The sequence below is a fragment of the Drosophila pseudoobscura genome, chromosome X (genome assembly GCF_009870125.1).
Source record: "Drosophila pseudoobscura strain MV-25-SWS-2005 chromosome X, UCI_Dpse_MV25, whole genome shotgun sequence".
Classification (NCBI taxonomy): domain Eukaryota; kingdom Metazoa; phylum Arthropoda; class Insecta; order Diptera; family Drosophilidae; genus Drosophila; species Drosophila pseudoobscura.
In genome coordinates this window covers 19,871,738-19,894,398 of record NC_046683.1, presented here as the reverse complement: position 1 = coordinate 19,894,398, position 22,661 = coordinate 19,871,738, and the positions used below count along the sequence as shown (strand labels likewise).

At 45.6% G+C, this 22,661-nt stretch overlaps 6 protein-coding genes and 1 long non-coding RNA gene across 9 annotated transcripts; 5 read left to right on the top strand and 2 right to left on the bottom strand.

Moving 5' to 3' along the window:
• Positions 1 to 73: 73 nt before the first annotated feature.
• On the top strand, positions 74 to 2,892 carry Usp30 (ubiquitin specific protease 30). The gene is made up of 4 exons (XM_001355281.4): positions 74 to 581; positions 642 to 1,954; positions 2,025 to 2,224; positions 2,302 to 2,892. The coding sequence occupies exons 1-4, from the start codon at positions 500 to 502 to the stop codon at positions 2,411 to 2,413; spliced, it is 1,707 nt and encodes a 568-aa protein (XP_001355317.2). The 5' UTR covers positions 74 to 499; the 3' UTR covers positions 2,414 to 2,892.
• Positions 2,893 to 2,927: 35 nt separating this feature from the next.
• pie (pineapple eye) lies at positions 2,928 to 5,030 on the bottom strand. Its single transcript, XM_002133430.3, has 2 exons — positions 4,529 to 5,030; positions 2,928 to 4,464 (listed from the first exon to the last, which is right to left on the bottom strand). Exons 1-2 carry the CDS (start codon positions 4,643 to 4,645, stop codon positions 3,094 to 3,096), a joined length of 1,488 nt encoding a protein of 495 aa, XP_002133466.3. The 5' UTR covers positions 4,646 to 5,030; the 3' UTR covers positions 2,928 to 3,093.
• A 293-nt stretch (positions 5,031 to 5,323) lies between these two features.
• mof (males absent on the first) lies at positions 5,324 to 9,419 on the top strand. The gene has a single exon (XM_033384248.1). It carries the CDS (start codon positions 5,520 to 5,522, stop codon positions 9,090 to 9,092), a length of 3,573 nt encoding a protein of 1,190 aa, XP_033240139.1. The 5' UTR covers positions 5,324 to 5,519; the 3' UTR covers positions 9,093 to 9,419.
• An 840-nt stretch (positions 9,420 to 10,259) lies between these two features.
• Positions 10,260 to 12,670, top strand: GAA1 (glycosylphosphatidylinositol anchor attachment 1). The gene is made up of 5 exons (XM_001355283.4): positions 10,260 to 10,437; positions 10,496 to 10,846; positions 10,913 to 11,113; positions 11,167 to 12,281; positions 12,347 to 12,670. Exons 1-5 carry the CDS (start codon positions 10,260 to 10,262, stop codon positions 12,518 to 12,520), a joined length of 2,019 nt encoding a protein of 672 aa, XP_001355319.1. The 3' UTR covers positions 12,521 to 12,670.
• A 1,237-nt stretch (positions 12,671 to 13,907) lies between these two features.
• LOC26532751 (uncharacterized) lies at positions 13,908 to 16,393 on the top strand. The gene is made up of 7 exons (XM_015185526.2): positions 13,908 to 13,999; positions 15,164 to 15,483; positions 15,542 to 15,580; positions 15,638 to 15,673; positions 15,741 to 15,931; positions 15,996 to 16,152; positions 16,215 to 16,393. The coding sequence occupies exons 4-7, from the start codon at positions 15,658 to 15,660 to the stop codon at positions 16,352 to 16,354; spliced, it is 504 nt and encodes a 167-aa protein (XP_015041012.2). The 5' UTR covers positions 13,908 to 13,999; positions 15,164 to 15,483; positions 15,542 to 15,580; positions 15,638 to 15,657; the 3' UTR covers positions 16,355 to 16,393.
• A 1,925-nt stretch (positions 16,394 to 18,318) lies between these two features.
• Positions 18,319 to 19,639, bottom strand: LOC6901933 (uncharacterized). 2 transcript variants are annotated; one of them, XM_015185527.2, is made up of 2 exons: positions 19,537 to 19,639; positions 18,319 to 19,460 (listed from the first exon to the last, which is right to left on the bottom strand). In XM_015185527.2, the coding sequence occupies exon 2, from the start codon at positions 19,447 to 19,449 to the stop codon at positions 18,379 to 18,381; it is 1,071 nt and encodes a 356-aa protein (XP_015041013.2). In that variant the 5' UTR covers positions 19,450 to 19,460; positions 19,537 to 19,639; the 3' UTR covers positions 18,319 to 18,378. The 2 variants fall into 2 exon arrangements, with proteins under 2 accessions (XP_015041013.2, XP_015041014.2); XM_015185528.2 differs by having other exon boundaries at positions 19,533 to 19,630.
• Positions 19,640 to 21,043: 1,404 nt separating this feature from the next.
• On the top strand, positions 21,044 to 21,918 carry LOC26532122 (uncharacterized). Of its 2 annotated transcripts, none has more exons than XR_001452511.2 (3): positions 21,044 to 21,178; positions 21,231 to 21,393; positions 21,454 to 21,918. It is a non-coding gene; the product is annotated as an uncharacterized lncRNA (long non-coding RNA). The 2 variants fall into 2 exon arrangements; XR_001452512.2 differs by having other exon boundaries at positions 21,060 to 21,178; positions 21,252 to 21,393.
• The last annotated feature ends 743 nt before the right edge of the window (positions 21,919 to 22,661 follow it).

The following is a 22,661-nucleotide window of genomic DNA, read 5'->3' as shown; positions in this document are numbered from 1 at the left end:
AGCTGTAATAAATATCGATAGCTCACTATCGATAGCTTTCAATAAGAACCTATTTTTTAAACTGCTGCTAAATGTCTACATAAGAAATGGCTATCATCCAGTTCAGAATGGATATTGCGTCGGGAAAAAATTACAATGGAAAAATAGCCATATTGTAAAATTGTCAACTTTTTGCATGGTCCGATGCATCGATAGTATCGAGATTCAACTGGCCCTGCCTGATCGGTAAAAAATAGCGCTGAAACAACAATTGGGCATCTCGAGCGACCGTCAGGAGCAGACGAATTTTTCTACAGGGTCCAAAGGAAATAACCAGATTTCCCAATTCGTATAATTACGGCGGATTCTGGACGATTTTCAGTGTTTGACTACGTAACTTTTGGTTGGTGGCTTGAACTCAAGTATCAGGGCCGACCACCGCCAACCAATGGTATAGTGTGTCCTCGCGAGAGCCGTCCGCCCGTCGACCGAAAGTGTCCGCAAGAGCCAAGCGAAATAAATGGAGAGCGAGAAGATATTGATGGCTGCTGGTGTGACGGTAGCTGCCGTCGTAGGAGCTTTTGTACTCTGGGGACCATCAGGTGAGTGCGGTTGATTCGTGCTGGTATGTTTTGTTAATGTTAAATGTTCGCCTCCTTTAGGTGCCCGGTTGCGTCAGCGTCGTGGCCAGATCGCAGGGCTCCACAACTTCGGACGGACATGCTTCCTCAATACGCTTCTCCAGGCTCTAGCCGCGTGCCCGCAGTTCATAGCCTGGCTGCAGCTCTATAATGGAGCATCGCCGGATCGGAAAAGCTTGATCAGTTCCATGCTGAACACCCTGGAGGTAATTAATGGTACTCATGCTACACTGCGTGGCGACCCGCACTCACCCGGCGCCGTTCTGCGGGCCCTTAACACCTTGGGCTGGGTCATTCCACAAGAGGAGCATGATGCCCATGAGTTGTTCCATGTACTGCTGTCTTCGTTGGAGGAGGAGGCCATTCGCCCACAGCCATTGGGATGTCTATCTGATGCGCTGCCCGGTCCCCCGGGCCATGACGACGATAGCAGCAGCAGCATTGGAATCGAAACACCGGCCGGCGGCGGCTTCAGGCCGCTCAACTCTGTGGCCGTGGGCGTCGGTGCGAGCCAGCGGATGGGGGATCAACCGAATCGCCCGTCCAGCGCTATGCTCACTGATTTTCTCAACATGGACTACGACGAGTCGACCAATTTGACGCGCCTGGTGCGCTCCGAGGCCCACACCCCCGACTCGCCGGCGTCGGTTTGCGAGCGCGAGGGAAACGATCGAATCGGATCCCTGCTAGATGCGATCTCGCCTGGCACATCGTTGATGGGACAGCAGCCGTTCGGATTTCCCCTCTGTAGCGAGGCCCTGCCTATTGATTCTCTGACCACGCCTACTGTGGGAGGTGGGGAGCGTTTGTCGCGCCCTCGTCAGCCACAGTCGCAGGAGGTGGGTGAGGGCCTCAATAGGCGGGTGTCGGCATCCTGCCGGTCGCTAGAGCGTCTCCATCGTGGGCCCGGACGAGTGTCAATCTGGTCCAACATGATGCCCAGCCAGGTGGCCCATCCCTTCCAGGGAGCAATGGGCGCCCAGCTTGTATGCAACGGCTGCGGCTCCAAGTCCTCGGTGCGCTACGATAAATTTGATAGCATCATCCTGAACTTGCCGACTCAGCGTCGCACCGGGTTGAGCTTGGGCCACCTTCTCAGCGAATACATTACGTCGGAGGACCTGAGCGACGTCAAGTGTGACTCGTGCAACGAGACCACCACACACACAAAGTCTGTAACGTTTGCCAAGCTTCCTGGCTGCCTGTGCATCCATATAGCCCGAACCGTTTGGCTGCCCACGGGACAGGTGTGCAAGCGACGAGACTATGTCCACTTTCCCGAGAGCCTTTCCATGGCACCCTACAGCTTCGTTCAGCCTCACCTCAACAGCCAGGTGAGTGGCGGCCAGGTGCTCCACCAGCCTGGAAATTGCATCTGATGGTTTATCTCTTGTTTTGCTGCAGGCCACCACACCCTGGGGGTCAACGATGTCCCTATTTTCTTCAAGCCTACCGATGAACAATGCCGTAGGTGGTGTCGAAGGATTCGGCACGATGTTCCCTAAGAATCTGTACCGTCTGCTGGCCGTGGTGGTGCACACGGGCGAGGCCAATAGCGGACACTTTGTCACCTATCGGCGTGGCTCGCTTAGGAATGCCCATCGGTGAGTGGTCGATGTCTCTCTCTCTCTCTCTCTCACTCTCTGTCTCGCTCTATATGATGTATAATCTGTATTTTCAGATGGTTCTACACATCGGACACGATTGTGCGCGAGGTGAGCATCGACGAGGTGCTCAGTGTGCCGGCGTACCTTCTGTTCTATGATCGAGGACAGCAGCGCCCAATGCGCTAGTCAACCCATGGTACGGCGGTCATAGGGATCGGAATCGGAATCGGGATATATATGTACATATATTCGTATGTACTTGGCCTAGTCAATCACTCAGCCAAACACACAAACTTGATGTGATGGAAAACCAAATCCAAATGATAAAAACACCCAAAAACCATAATAGTGTACATACATATTCGCGGTTATAGTATTCGCGAGTATAGTATGTATGTATATACCCAAACTGTATACTCATTAAGGAATAGTATCAACATGGTCTCTGTATCTCTGGCTCATCCTGGAACTACTCCACACTTCGATTGGTATCGATGCATTTAACAATAACAATTCGTAATGTGCTTTTAGCTGTCTATGTTTAGTAATAGAAAACACCACACAAACACACCACATACACACACACACACACAATACATAAGTCAACCAATAATTGTTGGAGTTATTTCCATAGGATAAATGTTCAATAAAAATTTGAAAAAATATCGCGAGTCAAGACTATAAAATACCCAGGCATGGCATCAGGAACGAAACCCATTTAAATTTATTTCCATTCTCTCTTGGGCTATGCCTCGTAACATCAAAGATACATCAGAGAATACTTAATTGCATTGTCTTTGCCGATTGGTCCACGAAGGTGTGCTGCTGGGACAAAGCATTGAATTTTGTTCTTATATTTATTTTAGCTAATGACAAGGAGACAATATTTTAGAATGGACTAGGCTAAAGATGCCACGATCTGTGTCTCGACACCAAATGTCCTCTTCGGTGATCAGTAGGTTCTGTAAGGCCTCGGGAGACCGATCCTTGAGCCTGGGGTCATCCGTGGCAAATCGGAGGGTACAGGATCCCGTGCAATCCCCCGACCCACGCTCATCGAACTCGTGGGTTACCAGGTAGAAGAATGGCTCTCCCGCACAGGTGAATGATTGCCGTATTACCAGACCTGGGGAATATTCGTGATCACTCTGGAGCTGGGACTGCAGCTGGGTCTGGGGGGAATCAGGGATGTTGACGATAGTTTCTTTCAAGATGTTTACTGGCGATGGCTTAGTTGCTTCCACAGAGACGGGTATATCTTTTTTGGAAGTGGCTATGCAGGACGCCCGCTGGGATGCGATCACTGTTATCCCGCTGACATCCGAATTTTCGGAATTTTCCTCGTCAGAGAAAACAGGTTGTGTTTGAGTGTTCAAGTCCACGGGTAGATTAGGATTTGACTTGGGCACATAAAAGGACATTTCGACATTTTGCTTCGTTATGCCAGTGTCCGATGCATTGAGCATGGAAAGCTGCTTGTTACTTAAGAGTTTCTGTTCCACTTCGAGGCAGACATCGCACTTGAATTCAACGGGTTCAGAGCCACGTGACAGTCTCAGAGTTCCCGTCAGACACTTCAGATGTGCTCCGATCGAGGCACACAGCTTGCAGGGAAATATGATCCAGCCGTGTTTGTTGTAGTCTCGTCCTTTAGGGCAGAGGCAATTTTTGTGGTCGCATCGCATGTGCTTGTGGTGCAGATCCTGGTAAGCATTCTTCTGCCTCTCCCAGGAAGCGTCGCGGTCCGGGACGAAGATCGACTGTTGGCGAATGATGTCGCGGAATTTCTCCTTGCGGCACCAGATGCAGCGCAGATAGTAGCCTGAGGCAAGGGCGTAGCGACGCATGCACATCCGGTGGGCAAAGCCTTTCCGGCAACAGTCTCCATAGGCGACATTGTGTAGGGAGAAGGGAAGAATGGCTTTCAGACAGATATCGCAGCGTTTATTCTGCGGGGGATTGGCCAACAGCTGGCGCTTGTAGTCGTCCAGGGGTGTGCACGCATCGCAGTAGCTGCGAAAGTCTCCACAGAATTCAGAGGTGCACCGATTGCTCAGGCTGCAGTCCAAGTGGAAGCGTGTGTGGCACTTGTGGCATGCTATGCTAGCTCCCTTCTCATGGCAATAGACACATATATGTTTCTTGGCGGCGACGGCTTCCTTGCGAATGTCGCGCAGTAGAAAGCCGAGAATGCCGCTAGAGTCGCCACCGCGTTGAGGGAGGTCTGTGGATAATAGCTAGAGAACCGGGTAGGATACAAATATAGTTCCCTGATAGCGGCACAAGTGAAATTTGGCTTACCAGGCAGAAGTAGTGGACTCTCAGCGTCTGTCTAATCATCCAATCGCCAAATAACAAAGTATCACTCTCTTTGTCTTCGCTTTCTTTGCCACAGATATCACACTGTTGTTTCCCCATTTAACATCTTGCGCGCCTCGCGGATGGAATTCAGAAAATGCCATATATTTTTCTGCGGAAGTGTGCCCAGGTGTGCATGACCTACGTTTACACTGTGCTGTGTGCTTTGACAAATAAAATCAGTTGAAAGTTCAAATTTTGTATAAAAGCAAGGGAATGTATTATTTATGGGCGTTGTGCCGGTGGAGGCTGGCAATGTACTGAGAAAGGCTCGCAATATTTCGTAATTTCGTGCTTGCGGAACAGAACTGCCATATCCTTAAAAATTAATATGACAAGTGGGAACAAAATTCATATTTAAAAAAAATCGGCTTTTTTTCGACTGCCTTAATGAGATTAAATTTGTCTTCATTATTTCATTTTTCTAGCACTTTCTCGCTGTCGGCGAATGATGGAATATTTCTATAATCCGCTCGTGCCCAGGATATACCATCTTTGTTTTTCCAGTATTAATCGGTTTCCTTTCCAATATTAATCGACATATCTGATCTGAGTACTCGTCTGCAAAACGCTTGCTGAAAAATGTTCTGTCGAATGAAATACAGGCACTCATTTTTATCGTTTTCATACGAATATCATCCCTGATACGGTCGAGGGAAAATTCTGCTGATCTGAGTACTAGCACTAACCATACAGTATGTATGTACAGTATATACTAGTGGTATTAGGTTTTAACGTATACGATACCGGTATCATCGATAAAAAGAGCGCATCTCCATGAAGTTGCATGGTGTGTGACCTAGAAGGGGAGGAAAAATCGAAAGAACTAGAAAAACGATAGACCTCTAATATTTTACCCTGCTGTTTGGCATCTAGAATCGAAGCATTTTTTCTTTGACGAATTGAAATTGGAAAAACAGACTGTCGATAGCGAATGAGCGAAAGTTATTGTGGTAAGATGTCCGAGGAGGAGGTGGAACATTCGCGCGAGGAAGAGTTCTCGCGCGAGGAAGAGTTCTCGCGCAACGAAGAACGCCCCCACGAAGAGGAACAATTGCGCGGAAAAAAAGGATCGCGCGACGAGGAAAACTCACGCGACCAAGACTACTCACGCGACGAGGAGCGCTCCTTCGAGGAGGAGAGGTCGCGTGACGAGGACCACGAAACCTCACGCGAGGAGGCGCAGGAGCACTTGCGCGTGGATCACCAGGAGCACCCACGGGAGGAGCAGCAGGAACTCTCCCGCGAGGAGGAGAACTCGCACGAGGAAGAACACTCCCGAGAGGAGGAGAACTCGCACGAGGAGGAGAATTCGCACGAGGAGGAGCACTCGCACGAGGAGGAGCACTCGCACGAGGAGGAGCACTCGCATGAGGAGGAACACTCGCACGAGGAGGAACACTCCCGCGAGGAGGAACACTCCCGCGAGGAGGAGAACTCGCACGAGGAGGAGCACTCGCTTGTTGAGGAACACTCCCACCATAAGCAAAACTTGCCCCACGAGGAACTTTCGCGAGACGAGGAACCCTCAACGAACCAAGAGCACTCGCGCAACGAGGAAAACTCCGGTGACGAAGGGCTCTTGCGCGACGAAGAGCAGTCGTGCTACGAGGAACACTTGCCCGTTGAGGTTGAGGAGACCTCGCGCGACGAAGAACACTTGGGGGGCCAGGAACACTCGCAGACAGACGTGCACTCACGCGACGAGGAACACCAGCTAGACGAGGCACACACGCGCTACGATGAACATCCGCGTGGCGATTGGGTTCAATACGAAGAATCTTCGCCCTACGAGGTAGCACCATACGAGGATCCCCCGCGCCCACCGCAATACGAGGAACAATCGCGGTATTTGGATGTCACGACCGACTGCTATATGGTTGAAGTTGATTCTGAAGAAAAAAGTACGGCGGCTCACGAGGAAGCCGATATGAATGCCATGGAGATTGTTGATCAGCCAGCCTCGGAGTGCGCGGAGCCGGATCAGTCCATTGACATGAGTTGTGTCAATACCGCACTGGAAGCCGACGAGGATGGAGAGCCGCCAGCTAAGCGGGAAAAGCCCCACTACGAGAACAGCCCCGTGACGGAGGACAGCAGTAGCAGCAGCTCGACCTCGTCCGGTAGCGACAGCAGCTCGCACTCTGATGATTACGACGATTCAACCAAAGACGATGCTTCCGTGGACACTGTCATCTATGTGGAGGATCTGCCCCCAACCATTAGCTACCCTAGGATGGATCCTGACGCTCCGACCAAACCAATTATCACCGAGGTGGTGACTATTCCCGCCCCGCGGGTGAATCTTTTGCGTTATCCAATGCCGAATATCCAGCACCATATGCCCCCGCCCCCGCCTCGGCGGCCGGTCGATTCCGAGCCCGAGCTTGATCCCGATGACTATGATGGAGCGGTGGCAATGCCCGGCCTGCCAGCCAAGGATTGCGGTGATAATATTAATCTCCCTCCTTATATCCCAGATCACTATACATCCCCGCGCGCCGAGCAGCAGCCGGAGCAGGAGAGTACACGCCACCAGTTTATATATCCGCGCCAGCCGCTTGACTACCAGACCCAGCAGCGCGCCGGCGTCCAATCGGTGCAGGATAACCAGCAGTTCGTCTATCCTCGCCAGCCGCTTGACTATCCAGCACAACAGCGCACCCAGCTGCCGCTGGATCAGCAGTTTGTGTACCCGCGCCAGCCGCTTGCATTTCCGCCCCAGGCGCAGTCGGAGCAGGACAAGGATAAGTATCCGCCCCCGAGGGTACCGGCGCGTCAGCTGATTGATTCCTATAAAATTAAACACAGACCACCGTCGGGCGATCGACGGCGTATGCCACCGCCAGGGCCCATGCGCACTGTGCTCGGTGCGGAAATGGAGAACATTTCGGATGATGATGAGATAAGCGACGCTGAGGAGAGTAGCAGCAGCGACGGCAGCAGCAGCGAGAACGAATCTGAGGACGAGGATGATGACTACATCCTGATTGAGAATGACAGCAACTCGGCTGGGACGGAGACGGAGACAGAGATAATGGCGGGGTCGGGTGATCTAGGCGATGGGATCGTGGTCAACGAGGATTCCGAGAAGGTGTACTACATTCGGCGCGAAGACGGCACCGTCCATGCCGGCCGTGTGCTCCAGTCGCGCATCACCGCGAACGTCCTGATGCCCAACGAGTACTACGTGCACTATGTGGGCCTCAATCGCCGCCTGGACGAGTGGGTTGGTCGCCACCGCATCTCGGACAACGCCGATGACTTGGGAGGCATCACAGAAACCGCCAGCAGCCTCCTCCAATTGGACAGCGATCAGCCGGGAACCAGTAGAGAGATGCTGCAGCAGCAGGCGCTTCTGGCGCAGCAACAACAGATTTTATTGCAGCAGCAACAGCAACAGCGCGAGCTGGAAAAGGAACGGGCCCTGCGCGAGGGCAACAAGGACTACTATCTGTCGGCGTGCGAGAATACTCGCTACGATTACAGTGACCGGAAGATGACGCGCTACCAGAAGCGGCGTTACGACGAGATCAACCACGTGCAGAAGAGCCATGCGGAGCTGACCGCCTCGCAGGCGGCCCTCGAGAAGGAGCACGAGTCCATCACGAAGATCAAGTACATCGACAAGCTTCAGTTCGGCAACTACGAGATCGACACCTGGTACTTCAGCCCCTTTCCCGGCGACTACGGCAAGGCGCGCACGCTGTACGTGTGCGAGTACTGCCTGAAGTATATGCGGATGCGGAAGAGCTACAGCTACCATACGTACGTGTGCCGCAAGCGGCATCCGCCGGGTCGCGAGATCTACCGCAAGGGCAACATCTCCATTTTTGAGGTGAACGGCAAGGAGGAGCCCCTCTACTGTCAGCTGCTCTGCCTGATGGCCAAGCTCTTTCTCGACCACAAGGTGCTGTACTTTGATATGGATCCGTTCTTCTTCTACATTCTGTGCGAGGTGGACAGGGAAGGCAGCCATATTGTTGGCTATTTCTCCAAGGAGAAAAAATCCCCAGACAACAACAACGTGGCATGCATTTTAGTCCTGCCGCCGCATCAGCGCAAAGGCTTCGGCAAGCTGTTGATCGCCTTCAGCTACGAGCTGTCCCGCAGGGAGGGCGTCATTGGAAGTCCAGAGAAGCCGCTGTCGGACCTCGGTCGACTCAGTTACCGCAGCTACTGGGCCTATACGCTATTGGAGCTGATGCGGAACCGCGTTTCGCTGGAGCAGACCACCATCAAGGAGCTGAGTGAGGTGAGCGGCATTACCCACGACGACATCATCTACACGCTGCAGTCCATGAAGATGATCAAATATTGGAAGGGCCAGAACGTCATCTGTGTCACAACCAAGACGATCTTCGACCACCTACTGCTGCCGCAGTTCAAGAAGCCCAAGCTGACCATCGATCGCAGCTATCTGTTCTGGAACCCCACCAACATGCCGGCGCCAGCCCGACCTCCCCTGCCAATCAATGCCACAGCACTTGGTCAGATTGCGGTCTAATATACAAATACTTGTAAGAAAACATGTTTTTTTTCTATATTTTTTTTTTTTTTGTGAGTACTTGTAGTCCTTTAGGATAAATATTTTGTCTCTTTCCTATCCCCTATTATGTCTCATTGTATCTAAATTATTACGCAACAAATTCCATAATTTGTATTTGAATTATGTTAATGCAACACGCAACACCCAAATTGTATTTCAATTGTTTTGAAAAATTATTACAAATTGTACATGTTACAAATTACACGTTCTACCTTAACGTAAGTCTGTAATCAACAAAAAAAAACAACAGCAAAAAAATGCAAATAAAATTTAAGAAAACCTAAATTGTATAGCACTGCTTCGATCCCTAAGAACATCCTTGTGTGACCATTAAGTTCTGAGACTCGTTCTACTGATACTCGAACATGTCTACATAATGTACATGCAATGGTAAGTCTCTGATAGTGCAAAGTATTACCAGTTTTTCATTCCCATTACATTGTAATCGCAGCCCACACATTCAAAGTTAAATAAACCAAACGTTTACTTTGAAAATGGGCTTAACTACATATAGCCCTACAATTCGCATTGTTGTTTGTTTTCAAGATAATTGGATAATGCCTTGGCATTAGGTCGCAAAAAACAAGTGGAGTGGTTTTCGTTGGCAGCAATTCAAACTAATAATATCGTGGAAGCTAGTATGAAAGCTGGCTGCTTCGAAACAATTATGGCTGGGTCGATGGGACAGATCGAAAAAATAATTGCACAAATAGTCTCAGTTCATGCTATAACAATAATAAATCAATACAACCAAAAATATGTTCTAATTCAAAGGCGATTGCTGTGGAAAATTTTAAGCAGAAACATCGATAGTATCGATTGCAGAAATAAGTTCTACATCAAAATAATTTCTGCCGCGCCGTCAGTAGATCGATTAAAAATGTAATCTTAAGCTTATAAATGTTTATCTCGCTCCCGGTTAATTATTTTTCCTTCATACAGTGTGTAGTGTAGTGGAAGACAACAATAATTACAATATGAATTCCTTGCTAGAAAGACATATCGATACATCGATAGACATAAGTGTGCACTTTTACCGGTTGCATTCAGATGTTGTTGTCTTGATTGTTATTGTTTCGTCTGTTTAATGGAAATTTTGAGTTGTGAGTAAGGAGCGGAAAAAAAATGGGCCTGCTTTCAGATCCGTCGATCTCGACGCAAAACAAGCTAGTAGATAGTTTGGCAAAGCATGTACGCAAGGTGTGCAGCGGCTTTTATGTTCTCGGCGTGGTTTGGCTCGCCTGCCTGGCCCTGCCCGAGTTCAACCACGGCACCTATCTGTCAGAAAACGCCCTGTCGCCAGGTGAGTGTCTCTATCCATGACTGAGACCGATTTTAAGTGATTTCCTTTAATTGGCTAGGTCTGGTCTACCCCGAGATTCGCATCGACTCCAATCGGCTAGCCAGCCAGCTTTTGGAGGAGCTGCAGCGCGAACGCAAGGAACACCAGTCGACTACGCCACACGCCTGGATTACGGCCAAATTTAACGAATTTGGCCTGGAAACGCATACACACAACTACACCCTCCGCTATCCCTTTGGTGGTGGCAAGGAGTATCACGGAAAAAACATATACGGTATTCTGCGGGCGCCTCGCATAGCTTCCACCGAGGGTATTGTTTTCACAGCTCCCTACCGTGCCCCCACCTCCGTGCACCCGGATATCTCGCCCAGTGTGCCGCTGCTGCTGGCATTTGCCGATTTCGCTAGACGTAAGTGTCGAGCAGGGAGCCGCTATCGCATGGGAGCACACAATTAAATTTGAATCTCTTCCGCAGGCAAAAACTACTGGGCTAAGGATCTGATATTTCTGGTCACCGAACAGGAGCAGTTGGGAATGCAGGCCTGGCTGGAGGCCTACCATGATGGCGACCGCGTGATGAATGTCAGTAAGGCCTACCTGCTGCCAGGCAACTTGCCAGCACGTGCAGGCTCATTGCAGGCGGCACTCAACATCGAAGTACAAGATCTCGAAATTGGTAAGTTATTGTCATTAAAAATAAAGCAAAATCAATTAATAATTGCCTTGCAGACTATGTGGATGTAAAGATCGAAGGCCTCAATGGCAAGCTGCCTAACCTGGACATGTTCAATTTGGTGCAGCGCATAATGGCTCGGGAGGGCATCACATCTGGGTACAAGCAGACCTTGCGCAAGAAGCGTCGCTCCAATCCGACTGTCTTCGAGAAGAATTTGCGCCAGATGCTGTCCATGCTGGCGACACAGTCGTCGGGCGTGCCCAATGGCAATCACGGACTGTTCCACCGCTATCGCATCGATGCCCTGACCATCGCCGCAGCCAAGCGCCAAACGCATGCGACTCTGAAGGGTAACGCCGGCTCGGCGGCCGTGCCGCTTCTGAAGGCCATCGAAGGTATTGCGCGCAGCCTCAACAATCTTTTGGAGCGCTTCCATCAGAGCTTCTTCTTCTATGTGATTGTGAACAACGATCGGTACATCTCCATTGGCGATTACATGCCTGCCCTGGTGGCCCTCGTCGCCTGCGCTTTCTTCAAGGCCTATCTAACCTGGTCAACGCTAGACTTTGAGTTGCAACCGGCAGCGACAGCGACAGCATCGGCTGAGACACAAAGTGGGTCTGAGCCTGACACCGCTGTCGAGGACGGTCTGCCCTACGGCTCCGTGCTGATCTATCTGACAGCTGTACTGCTCATCGGGTATCTGGGCAATGTGTTGCCACTGCAGCAGTACTTCCTGGAGATACCGATGGGCGCTGCGCCACTGACCACATCCGTGCTTAGCTTTCTTACCCTTATCGGTTTCATTCTGCCCTTTGTCGTTGTCCTGCCGGCGGGCGGCCTTGAACTTCTGCACGTGGGCTTCCTACTCATCTTTGGCTGCTCTCTGATCGTCATCGGCCTGCTTAACTTTGCCCTTGGCTTTTTTGTGGCCGTCCTCACAGTACCGGTGGTGATTGCTTTGGAAACTAGTGAGAAGAACTGGAACGGTTCAATGCGCAATCTGACGCGTCTCATCACTGTGCTCCTCAACCCTATGGTTGTTGTCTATTTAATTGTTCTGTGCATGAGCTTCTACCAGTTCCCTGAGCTGAAGCTTGATAAGCTGCTTTTGCGCGCAGCCACCGCCGCCATGGATGCCTCTGCTTACGGTCTCATTGACTGTGTGGTAAGTACTGCATTTAAGCATTCGCCAGCTTATCATTTCACATCGTTCCCCGTTCTTCTTATTAGATCTATGGCAACTGGCTGTACTTTGTCGTCAGCACGGTCTTCCTGCCCCTGTGGATCCTCTGCTGGACACTGGCACTTTCCAAGCGACGTGAAATTGCCGATTATTCCGACAACGAGGAGGCGCAACGTCGCAAGCCAAAGCCGCAGCCTCAGACCAAGTTGAAAACAAATTAAATTTTAAAACTGTATTCCATTATGTGGCAACTGGCATTCCATTTATAAATGTCGATGTTTTTTTGCATAATCTGAATGTCCAAAGAAATTACATATGTTAAGCTGGAAATTTTACAGTAAAACAACCAATGCTCAGATTTATTTCTTAAATCCCCTTGCAGATCGATTGAGACATCCCCTTTTATTGATGACAATTATGTGATGTCTTTTACATGAGACTTCTGCACATAAATGTATTGGAAGGAAAAAGTTCTTCCAGTCACTTCTCCAGCTTACATTTATCTTCTTCTGTAGTGCTGCCTAATGTATTACAAGCGTTACCGTTTAGAATGTAAATTCAAAATAGTCGTTAGGTCAAATATCTAACCCGCTATCCTCTAGAGTTTATTTGTAAGATATGTAGATACATATTAAACATAGTGCTTGGTTGTGGTTTAGATAATCTACCATCAACACGGGGTCTTAAGGTCCGCTTTTGGGTTTTATATTCTCACCAACTGGAGTCGAAGTGTCGCCATTGCTTTCCCCGCTCTTAGAATGGTGCTGTCCGCGATTAACTGGTTGTGTCGTGTTCTCCGAATCTTTAGCTGAATTTTGACAGTCGCAGTTATCGCAGGTGACCAACTAGCTATTAATCTATCTGTAATCTCTAATACAGATAGGCTGACCAATAAACTGAACATCCCTTTTCCTCTTATAGTTGTTAATATTTTTGCTTTGTTCGAGCAAAATTTGTCGAACATTTGTCTTAGTGCATTAAGCCTAGTGTTTAATCCGTATCTGTGAAACGAGAGGTGATATCGGAAGTGGACCTGTAAAGTCTACATGAATGCGTTGCCGAACAGATTCTTCTGGATACCATGGTATCAATGACCTTTTGGTTGTGCTTTCTTGCAACTGTTGCCTTCAATCGCATTTGCTTAGAAGTTTTTCTATGTCCTTATCTATGCCAGGCCACCATATATGTATGTGATATTACCATGGCTTTTGACTTTACTACTCCCTAGTGTGACAAGTGTATGTAGATACTTAAGATAGATAGATACTTTAACCCAATAATATGTATCTATACTCTACTGAGAGCTTCCTTCTATTGTTCACCTTGCAGCTTCGACACAGAATCGTTTTCGACTGCAACCAACAGTTTTGTTAAAAGAGGATCACGTCTTGTTGGTATCCTGTGCAATCGTTGACAAGTTATCCGCTTGATTTGAAGTGCCTTTTACATACTCAACATGATAGTTGAATCCTGATCAAATTAACGGCCATCGGTCCCTTGCTTTCCACAAATATGTCACTAAGTGGTTTGTGATCATTGCGTAGTGTACATTTCTGGGGTAACAATTGTGTTTCTTTCTTTTTCGCGCGTGCCGAACGTAATTCGGTTCTCTTTTTCTTTCTTCGTTTTGCATTTGCTATTTGCAATCGTCAAATTGTGCGCAAACGAAGCGAAAGTGCTGTGATTATTATTATTATCAGGTAAGTGCAGTTTTGAATTCATTAATAATATGTGTTGTGCGCGTGTTAAATAAAAAAAAATCTCAATTGTATAAAAAGTTAAATTTATGAAAAAACGGTGTTCAAATTATATTAATGTTTCGCTGCATTCACATTATATCTCTTTATTCTTCTCTTATGCTCGGGAATAAAAGAAGAATAAAGAAATAGAATATATGTAAATCCGTATTAGCGAATTGAATTGTAATAATCTGCGGTGGGCACGAAATTGCAATTTTTGAGCAGTCCAGCAGCAAAACAAACAACAAAACAAAAGCAACAAAAAGTAACCCTTATTTGTGCGGCTTGGCTCGAGCAGGTATGTATGTATGTATGTACCTATTTTTGCGCGTGTTTTGTTTTTGTTGTTGTTGGAGTAAATGAACAGGCCACCGCTGACCTACAGTGAACATTGTTTTTGTTAAAAAAAACATCCGTTTTAAAAGCGAACGAATTCTTTCTTTTTATACAATTGAACCGAATTATTAGTAGCTTATTAAAATATTAAAGAAAAAGAAAATGGGGTAATTTTACATACATATAAACACAAGCGTACAACTAAATGTGGACAGTGAAAAAATAATGATTTCGTTGCTTTTCACAAATAAAAAGCTTATTAATATTTAAAAACGAGGGAAACGTTGTGAGTTGCTGCTCCGACCGCAGCTCTAATTTATACCCGATACTTACTCAGTATGGCTCTCCTCCGACAGAGTGCGTGCAAGAGAGACAGAAAATCTGTCTGAACGTATCGTCGGGCGCAGCGTAGCCCCCGCAAATTTATTTGTTCCTTTTGGTTTTTTGAGTATCGGGTATAAAAATATATTATAAATTGATCTATTAGATTTCGGATTATTTCGATGGTTAAGTCGTTTTGCCGCAGTTTTTGGGTTGTTTTATTCAGTTTTAGATTTCTGCTTTTGTGTGATGTTCATTATGTGCTAAAAATTCAGTTTCTCTATAGTCCAATATAATTTACTTCTTCGAGAAATATTATATTATCACAAATTTGTATGAATACACATTTAGCTGTCCACTAGTGTATATTTGTACATATATGCATGTTCTCATACATATATATATATATAATATTAAAAGTTATATTTAACTTATACTCACTCATTTATTAAATTTATTCATTTACAGGTTGCGATAATTTCAAATTTTAAAGCTTTTTTTCTTATTTAATAATTGATAAAAAAAAGTAATTCATATTATAAAACAAAAACCAAATTAAAATAAGTAAAGATAGTAAAATGGTTGGTAATCGACATTTGCGAAGATTAGTTAAAAAAGAAAGGGATGAGATAGCTAGAAAATTAGAAATCAGAGAGAATTAGATAGCGCAGAGCTACTTCTCCAAGAAAATAATGAAGTAGTGCAGGAGGATATTGAAACAGCTCAGGATGATATTGATATAGTGCAGGATGGCTCCAAAATTAGGCGTTTAATCTTCGATGCAGAGCGTAAGTATATAATTTGTGTGCTTGATGTATGAAATAAGTATTGACCCAATTGACATAGTTTTCACAGAACCTGTGCCAGAAGAGCAGCCAATATCGCGTAAGTACATGAATTTTTAATTACTTTGTACACAATGCAAACAAATTTTGATTACAGTTTCGACAGAGCAACGTATAATGGCTGCATTTAATAGTAAGCTATAGATTTGAAAGTTTAAAGTCCATGTATACTAATATGTATTTTGTTGTTTATATTTCAGAAAAATTTTCTAATTTAGAAAAAAAAGTTGATGTGTTATTAGAAACATTGGCGGAGGCGGTGGCTCTGCTCAAGCTACAGATCACAAAAGAGCCAGATCTATCACCAAATGCCATGAATTTCCCGATAGAGTCGACAATGGAGTTGGAGCATTTCAACTCTATCATAACTCCGGAGCTCACCGATTTCTATGTGAGTGGTAGCTTATCCTTCTATGGCAGCTAGTTGTTATTTTTTCATTATTTTCTTTTATTAGATCAACAAATTACGGAACTTAATGGGGACGAGCACATCGATGGCATGCAGCTTAAAAAATGTGCTGGACGAGAAGCTCATTTTGGAATACAACTTAGACGGTACTTCGGGGAAGAGCTCGCTAAAAAATTGTAAAGAATTTTACAATGTCCTGGAATGTAGGTCTTAAAAGAACTTAAAAAAAACATAATAACTAATTAATTAATTAATATTATTTCAGCGGCGGTGAAGATGAAAATACCCAACGAGCCAGCAGAAAAAGTGATTCGGAAGGCTATTCACAACAGTAAGAATAGTCATTTTCAGATGAGCTCAAGAGAAAAAAAACTCAAAGCTCTGGCCACCTTAGAAAATAATTAATAATAATTTTTTATAAATAAAGGTAATTGGAAAAGTAAATAAAAAAATGTATTATTTTTTTTATTATAAATGCATGATTTTTCCACAGAAATCATCGATTATTCATTATTTTCTGGCTAAAATAAATTATTTTCTACTACCATTGATCAGATCAGATAATTTTTATGGCCAAAAGGAACTAATTAATTTGCAGTGGCTATGCAGCGCCCGACATGTTCAGACACGTTTTCTGTCTCTCCCGCACGCACACATTGTCGGTCAATGTAGCCATACTGAGTATGTATCGGGTATAAATGTAGAGTTGCGGTCGCCGCAGCAACTCACAGCGTTCCCCTCGTTTTATAATATAGTGCTTATTTAATATTGGTGGCGTTACAGTTGTGTTTTGGACATGAGCAATACCAACACACCTATGTGCGTAAAACTAGCCGCTTAAGCGGGAAAATACAATGATGAGCATATGAGTATTGAATGTTATCGATCGGAAGAACTCAATACTCTATTGAATACATCTGTAATTTTTGCTAATCGGCTACATTTTCTGGCATGCAATTTTCTATCGCTCTATTTATGTATGTACTTTCTTCCGCGCCTCTGAGGTGTTCATAATTGTACCATGATAATTCCTTGTACCAATATTTTGTGCACAGTTTGGGGCTAAAGGTAGGGGTTTACATTTTTCGGAATCAATTATGTGCTTAGAAGAAGTGTGAATGATTTTGTAATCCAAATCTAAAACAGACGAAAAAATATCTTACCATTCGAGAATGCTCGTCTCGCAGTATTTCCCTCAATGCTATTACCGCTTTCATTCTGTTTAGGTGCATATACATTTGGGCCTAGTTCAGCCCACAACTTCTCTTGCATACACTTCATGTCATTTGACGCGACATTTCTTCAACTCCATACTACCTAGCAACTAGTTTTCTCATGGTTTTCTTTGATACAGAGGGCACTTCTGGCTCGTTTTACAAGGAGTAAAGTTGAATGCCCTTGTTCTGAGGCCAGCTCAGATGCTAATTTACTTTTAAGGCGCGATCCTGTATCTTTATATTTGATATGCTTTCGACCATTCTATTGCATAGTGTCATTTGTTGCTTCCCAATAGCTAAAACCATGTTAGATGAAAGCCCCCGTGCGTGATTTGATTTGAATCAGTCCAACATGCATTGCATTTCGGTGAATTGCATTCGTTTGGACAGTTTTCGTTAATATTTTCTAAACTATAACTGTTTACTGCGTTTGCATCGCGTTTGTTGCTCCAAAATAATAATGATAATAATGGGACAGGCAGTGGATAATAGCAAACGGTAAGTCGTAAAGGAGGCAACGTAAGATGCCACTGTAAACAATCTCGTAGTGAGTTCGTGGACAGAAAACAGACAAAAATTCACTGTGAATAATATTAGGATCCTACATATACATATGTATGTATGTATGTATGTACATAGCTGCAGAGAAATTGAGGGCTTCGGGCCCGGATATTACATACTTATGCAGCCTTTTTTCTTTTTTTTCTTGTTTTTACATGTTTGTGGCTTGATGCTGGTGCTGTTGCTACTGCTCCTATTCTTGGGTACTACAGGACAGGAGGAGCACGTTCTTCTTTTGAATAAGTGGAAAACTTTTCGACTATGACACGCAACTTAATTTAAACTTTGCAGTGCTGCCAAAGGCTACTAACGACGGCGACGGCGACTTCGTCGGGGTTGGCAATTAGTTATGAGCATGGATTTGGCTCAATCACTGGCGGCAGAAGGCGGAATGGGGGGTGCGTGGGGGGATCGAGGCGGCGCCCCCACGGCGTTCTCCTGCCTCTCAATTTGTGTTTACCGGCGCCATTCAATCTGCAGCTTAACAAGAAAAGTTTGCTCTCTTACATACATACATACATACATACATATGTACATATGTATGTACACACTCGAGGATGCACATCTAGAGGGAGAGTCGTGCACAGTGTGTCGAACGTTAACAAAATATATGCAACATTTATTGATGTGGTTATATTATTACAGGTGGCCTTACATCTTTGCCTGGCCATCGCCACAGCTTTCGTCCCAGGCACCGGCACCGGCATCGGCACCTGCTCCGCCTGTCCCAATGGCTTCTTCTTTGTGTGAAAGTTGGTTCATTAGCTCGGACTCCGCTACGATCATCATTTTGTAGAAGCAAATATTGAGTTGGCACCGAACACGAATTTTGTCCTGGAGCAACTGAGTGTCTGCCTTCGATACGTCTCCGCAGGTCAATACAGTTTTGTTGTGTTTGAAACGGTCGTTATAGTTGGTCATGATCTGGCAAAAGTTAGAGATACCCTTCAGACCTTGGACTATCTCCTCCATCGAGTTGTTGCTGCCGCCCTGGCTGGAGTCACCCTTAGGATGGTCCATATTGACGATGGCAGCCACGACGAGAGCGCCATCCTGGCCTCGGAGCGATGGAAAGTAGTAATGCTCCTGAGTTTGGATGCCCACCGACTTTTGTTCTGGAAATCCTTTGGAGCACGAAGGGCACTGGAAGGGCTGGAAGTTGCTACGAGGGTTCGCCAGCACATTCCCGGACTCGTACTCCAAATCAAAGTCGATGTGCAGCTGGTCCAGGATGCGGTCATTTGTCTCTATCTCCAGCTGTTGGATCAGCTGGATGTTGCGATTCATCTGTGTCTGGGTGATTAGGTTGCTGTACAGGGACAGCGATTCCTCAATCAACTTGTCAACCTGGATCTCTGACGTTTTGTAGCTTTCGATCATATTGCTGGTCAGTTTCAGGGCGTTTGCCAACGATTGTTGGGTCGGTGGTGGTGCTGGTGGCTTTGTGGTAGCCTCACGATCAGAATCCCAGCGCCGCAACAGACGCAACATCTTGGTTTCAAATTTCCTATTGCGTTTAAGAAAGCGAGATGGGAGCGCAGGCCCGCGCCAGCCTTGGCCGGAGCTCGTCGGTCGGCCAACGCTTACGGACCATTCCGCTCCGATTCCGTCCACAGTCAACATTTTCAGGCGTTTGGCATGCTCCACCAACCCGACAATGGCCTGGTGCATGTTCGGATGCTGGTCAACCGCCTTATCGCCCGATGCTTCTTCACAGCTCATTCTGGTTGGTTCTTTAAAAAAAAGCAAATATATCCGGGTGTTTTTATTTTCTGTTTTTGTTTTTAAATGTCTAAAATAATCACCTACGCTCTTTTTCTCGTTTTTTTCTATTGACAGGTTTATCCAAGGCTTCTTTTTTGAGTGGCAAAATCTTTATTTGGTGTTTCGAGCTGAGTCTTGTTGTGACAGCAATCTCAAATGTTTGTTTTTTACCCCTAACTCATCATTTTTAGTCCACTGTGCCTTACCTTCCTCCCCAAAGACTTTCAGACTGCACCCAGACTGCAAAAATTGGCGAGTCGATGTCACATAATTGCCCCGTGAACGCTCATCTTAATTATGGGGCTTTCCCACTTTCTGTTGCCTGAATTAATTCACTGTTACACCCAAAACACACCCTTGCCACCCCCTAAGTGCGTGCGGCTGGCAAAAATTTTAAATTGTGTACGGTTCCGCGTACAGCTTGAAGTTTAAGTTACGGCTGAGGACCCGTCCGGGGGGGAGACGGCCAATAAGAGCGGGACGGAGCTACATTGAAGAGATTTACGTGACACACAGCGCTCAAACTGTTCACAAAACGTAGGGAAAAGGGAGACGAAAAGTCAGCTCGGGAGGGGAGCCGGTACTGTAACGGAGGTTAAGGGCAATGCCCCTATGAGTGGTAAAAGTCACAATATTGGACTCATATTATTGGACTCGTCACAATATAAGCTTGCAAAATTGTCTTGGTTATTCATAACAATGAAACGAGCGGAAACGATGTTACATCTGACTCTCTCTGTTCTTGTTCGAAGCAGACTTGATTCAGTGTGATATCACAGGAGTCTGCTCGCAAAACTTGATCTTGCTTTTATAGCCTCTAAGAACTAGGCATCAAACAAGACCGACGGACGCACTGGCGGACGGACAGACAGACATGGCTATACCGACTCGACACATCCGCCATGGAAGTAATATACCCCTATACTCTTTTTTAATAATCGCGTATAGAAAAGGTTTTAAGTTTTTGGAATTAATACCTTTTTTGGAGCTTGTTCAAAGCTTGTTTGACCGTAATAAATATGTAATATCAAAGCGCCGATATCCGAAAAAATGAAAAGAAAAATTAAAAATATTTTATATTCAGCCTTCTACCTTTTTTTTACATTCCTTCAACTTCGGCATTTTCTATAAATTTTTTGTATGGTATGGTTTTGTTTTTATTTTATTTTATTTTATTTATTTAGAGTCTTTAATTCCCAACGAAATACTTCAGAACGTCTTTAAATAACTTATAGCTTCGTGTTTTCGTGCATCGGCTGGCATTTGCTTAAATCTGGGATGTTCGTGTCCACCTCCTAAGGTATACCCTTATTGGTTCCATATATTTCTAGTTATTCATATATGGATATGAAACTCTGGATCTGTAGTACATCTGCCTCAGTGAAAACACATACCAGAGGCAGATATCATTTTGCATGCTACCTCCACTGCCTTGGTCATTAGCAAGAGCCCTAAGCAATAGGCCACCACCCTGTTTACCGTTCTGGAATTTCTTAAATAACACAGCCACCCGCTTAGTTTCAGTCAGTAGTTTGTGACTTGTTCTTTTGTTCATGTTGTAAGTAGTATTGATTTACAATTTACACATTTAGCAGGAGCAGCAATGTGTGGAACACCGCTTCGCAGTGGTGCTACGATCGGCCGATTCTTCGAATTCAATTAAGAAAATGGTCAGCGTCTGCAAGTGGTAGGTATTTGATGTGTTCATTTGTACATAATGAAATACATACATATACTAGTGGGGTAATTCCATGAAATAGCGCTGCTTGCAGTTTGCGCACCTACTAAAAGACGGTCGCTGCTCAACACTGCAGGTCCATTCCATTTGAAATGGAAATTCTCAGCCATCGTTAGCTTCTTTCTGCACTCTCAACAGACATAGGAATCTTCACCGATGGTTCTGTGAGTATTTGTGAATAAAGTATTTTTCAATTGGTTGATCGACATCTTTGCTTGCTGAAGAACGATGGGACCACAGCGATGGAACGCCAGCAACAACCGATTCTTCTGATACTTCGGACCCACCGACACCACCCATCAAGAAGCGGAAGACACTTTGAAGACCTTGACAGATGGAATTTTGAAGGAGGTGGGAGCACGGAACGAAATGCAGAGCGACGCAACCTTGCGATGCATTCGCGTGACGACATTACCTTCACAATAATTTGCCTTGAAGAACAAAATTATTCTTTACTGTTGCTGCTGGAGTGGTAACCTCAGCCAGTTGATGCCTTGACCATCACTAGGAGCCAGGATGCCTTGATCATCAACTGGCTGGTGAAGCCACTGCAGCAGCAACAGTCCAGACCAATCTTGTTATTGAAGACAAAGTTAGGACCGGAGCCAAAGGAAATCTGGACTCGGACTATCTGCTGATAATATTTTGATAACGTTTTTACAAATTGAATAAAATTAGATAACTAAATACTCGAACTCATTTAAAAACGAGGGTGAACGTTGTGAGTCGCTGCTACGGCCGCGACTCTACACTTATACCCGATACTCAGTCAGTACGGCTTACCTCCGCCAGAGTGCGCACACATTCATGAAGATATGGTTATTTTCTACGCTTATGTCTATAAGTTTTTTAATTTTCTCGCATCTTAAAAATTTTGGATGCCACAGATTTCGTCTTTTGCAGTGTCGGAAGGGGGCCAGGCGAAATTTTTAAATAAACTTGTAACAGTGAGATATCACAGAAGTGTGGATACCAAATTTGAATACTATAGCTTTAATAGTCTTTGAGGTCTATGGATGCCACAGATTTTCGTCTTTTGTGGGAGCGGAAGGGGGTGGGGCGAAATTTCGAAATGCACTTGTGCAGGTTCGATATCACAGGAGTGTGGATATCAAATTTGGTTGCTCTAGATCTTATAGTCTCTGAGATCTAGGCGCTCATAAGGACGGACAGACAGACATGGATCAATTGACTCGGCTATTGATGCTGACCAAAAATATATATGTATGTACACTTTATGAAGGAGGAGGAGCTCGATCTCTCTTTCTCGTTCTCTCTCACAAACATAGATATTTATAAACATAGATGGCACCAAGCTCTGCTTTCTTGATAGCCCTGGGGTAAATGATGACTTCTAACTGACTTATGCCTTTTTGTATGGACTTGTATGTAGCTAAAGCTACACAGCCTTCAGGGGCGATTGATAGCTGAT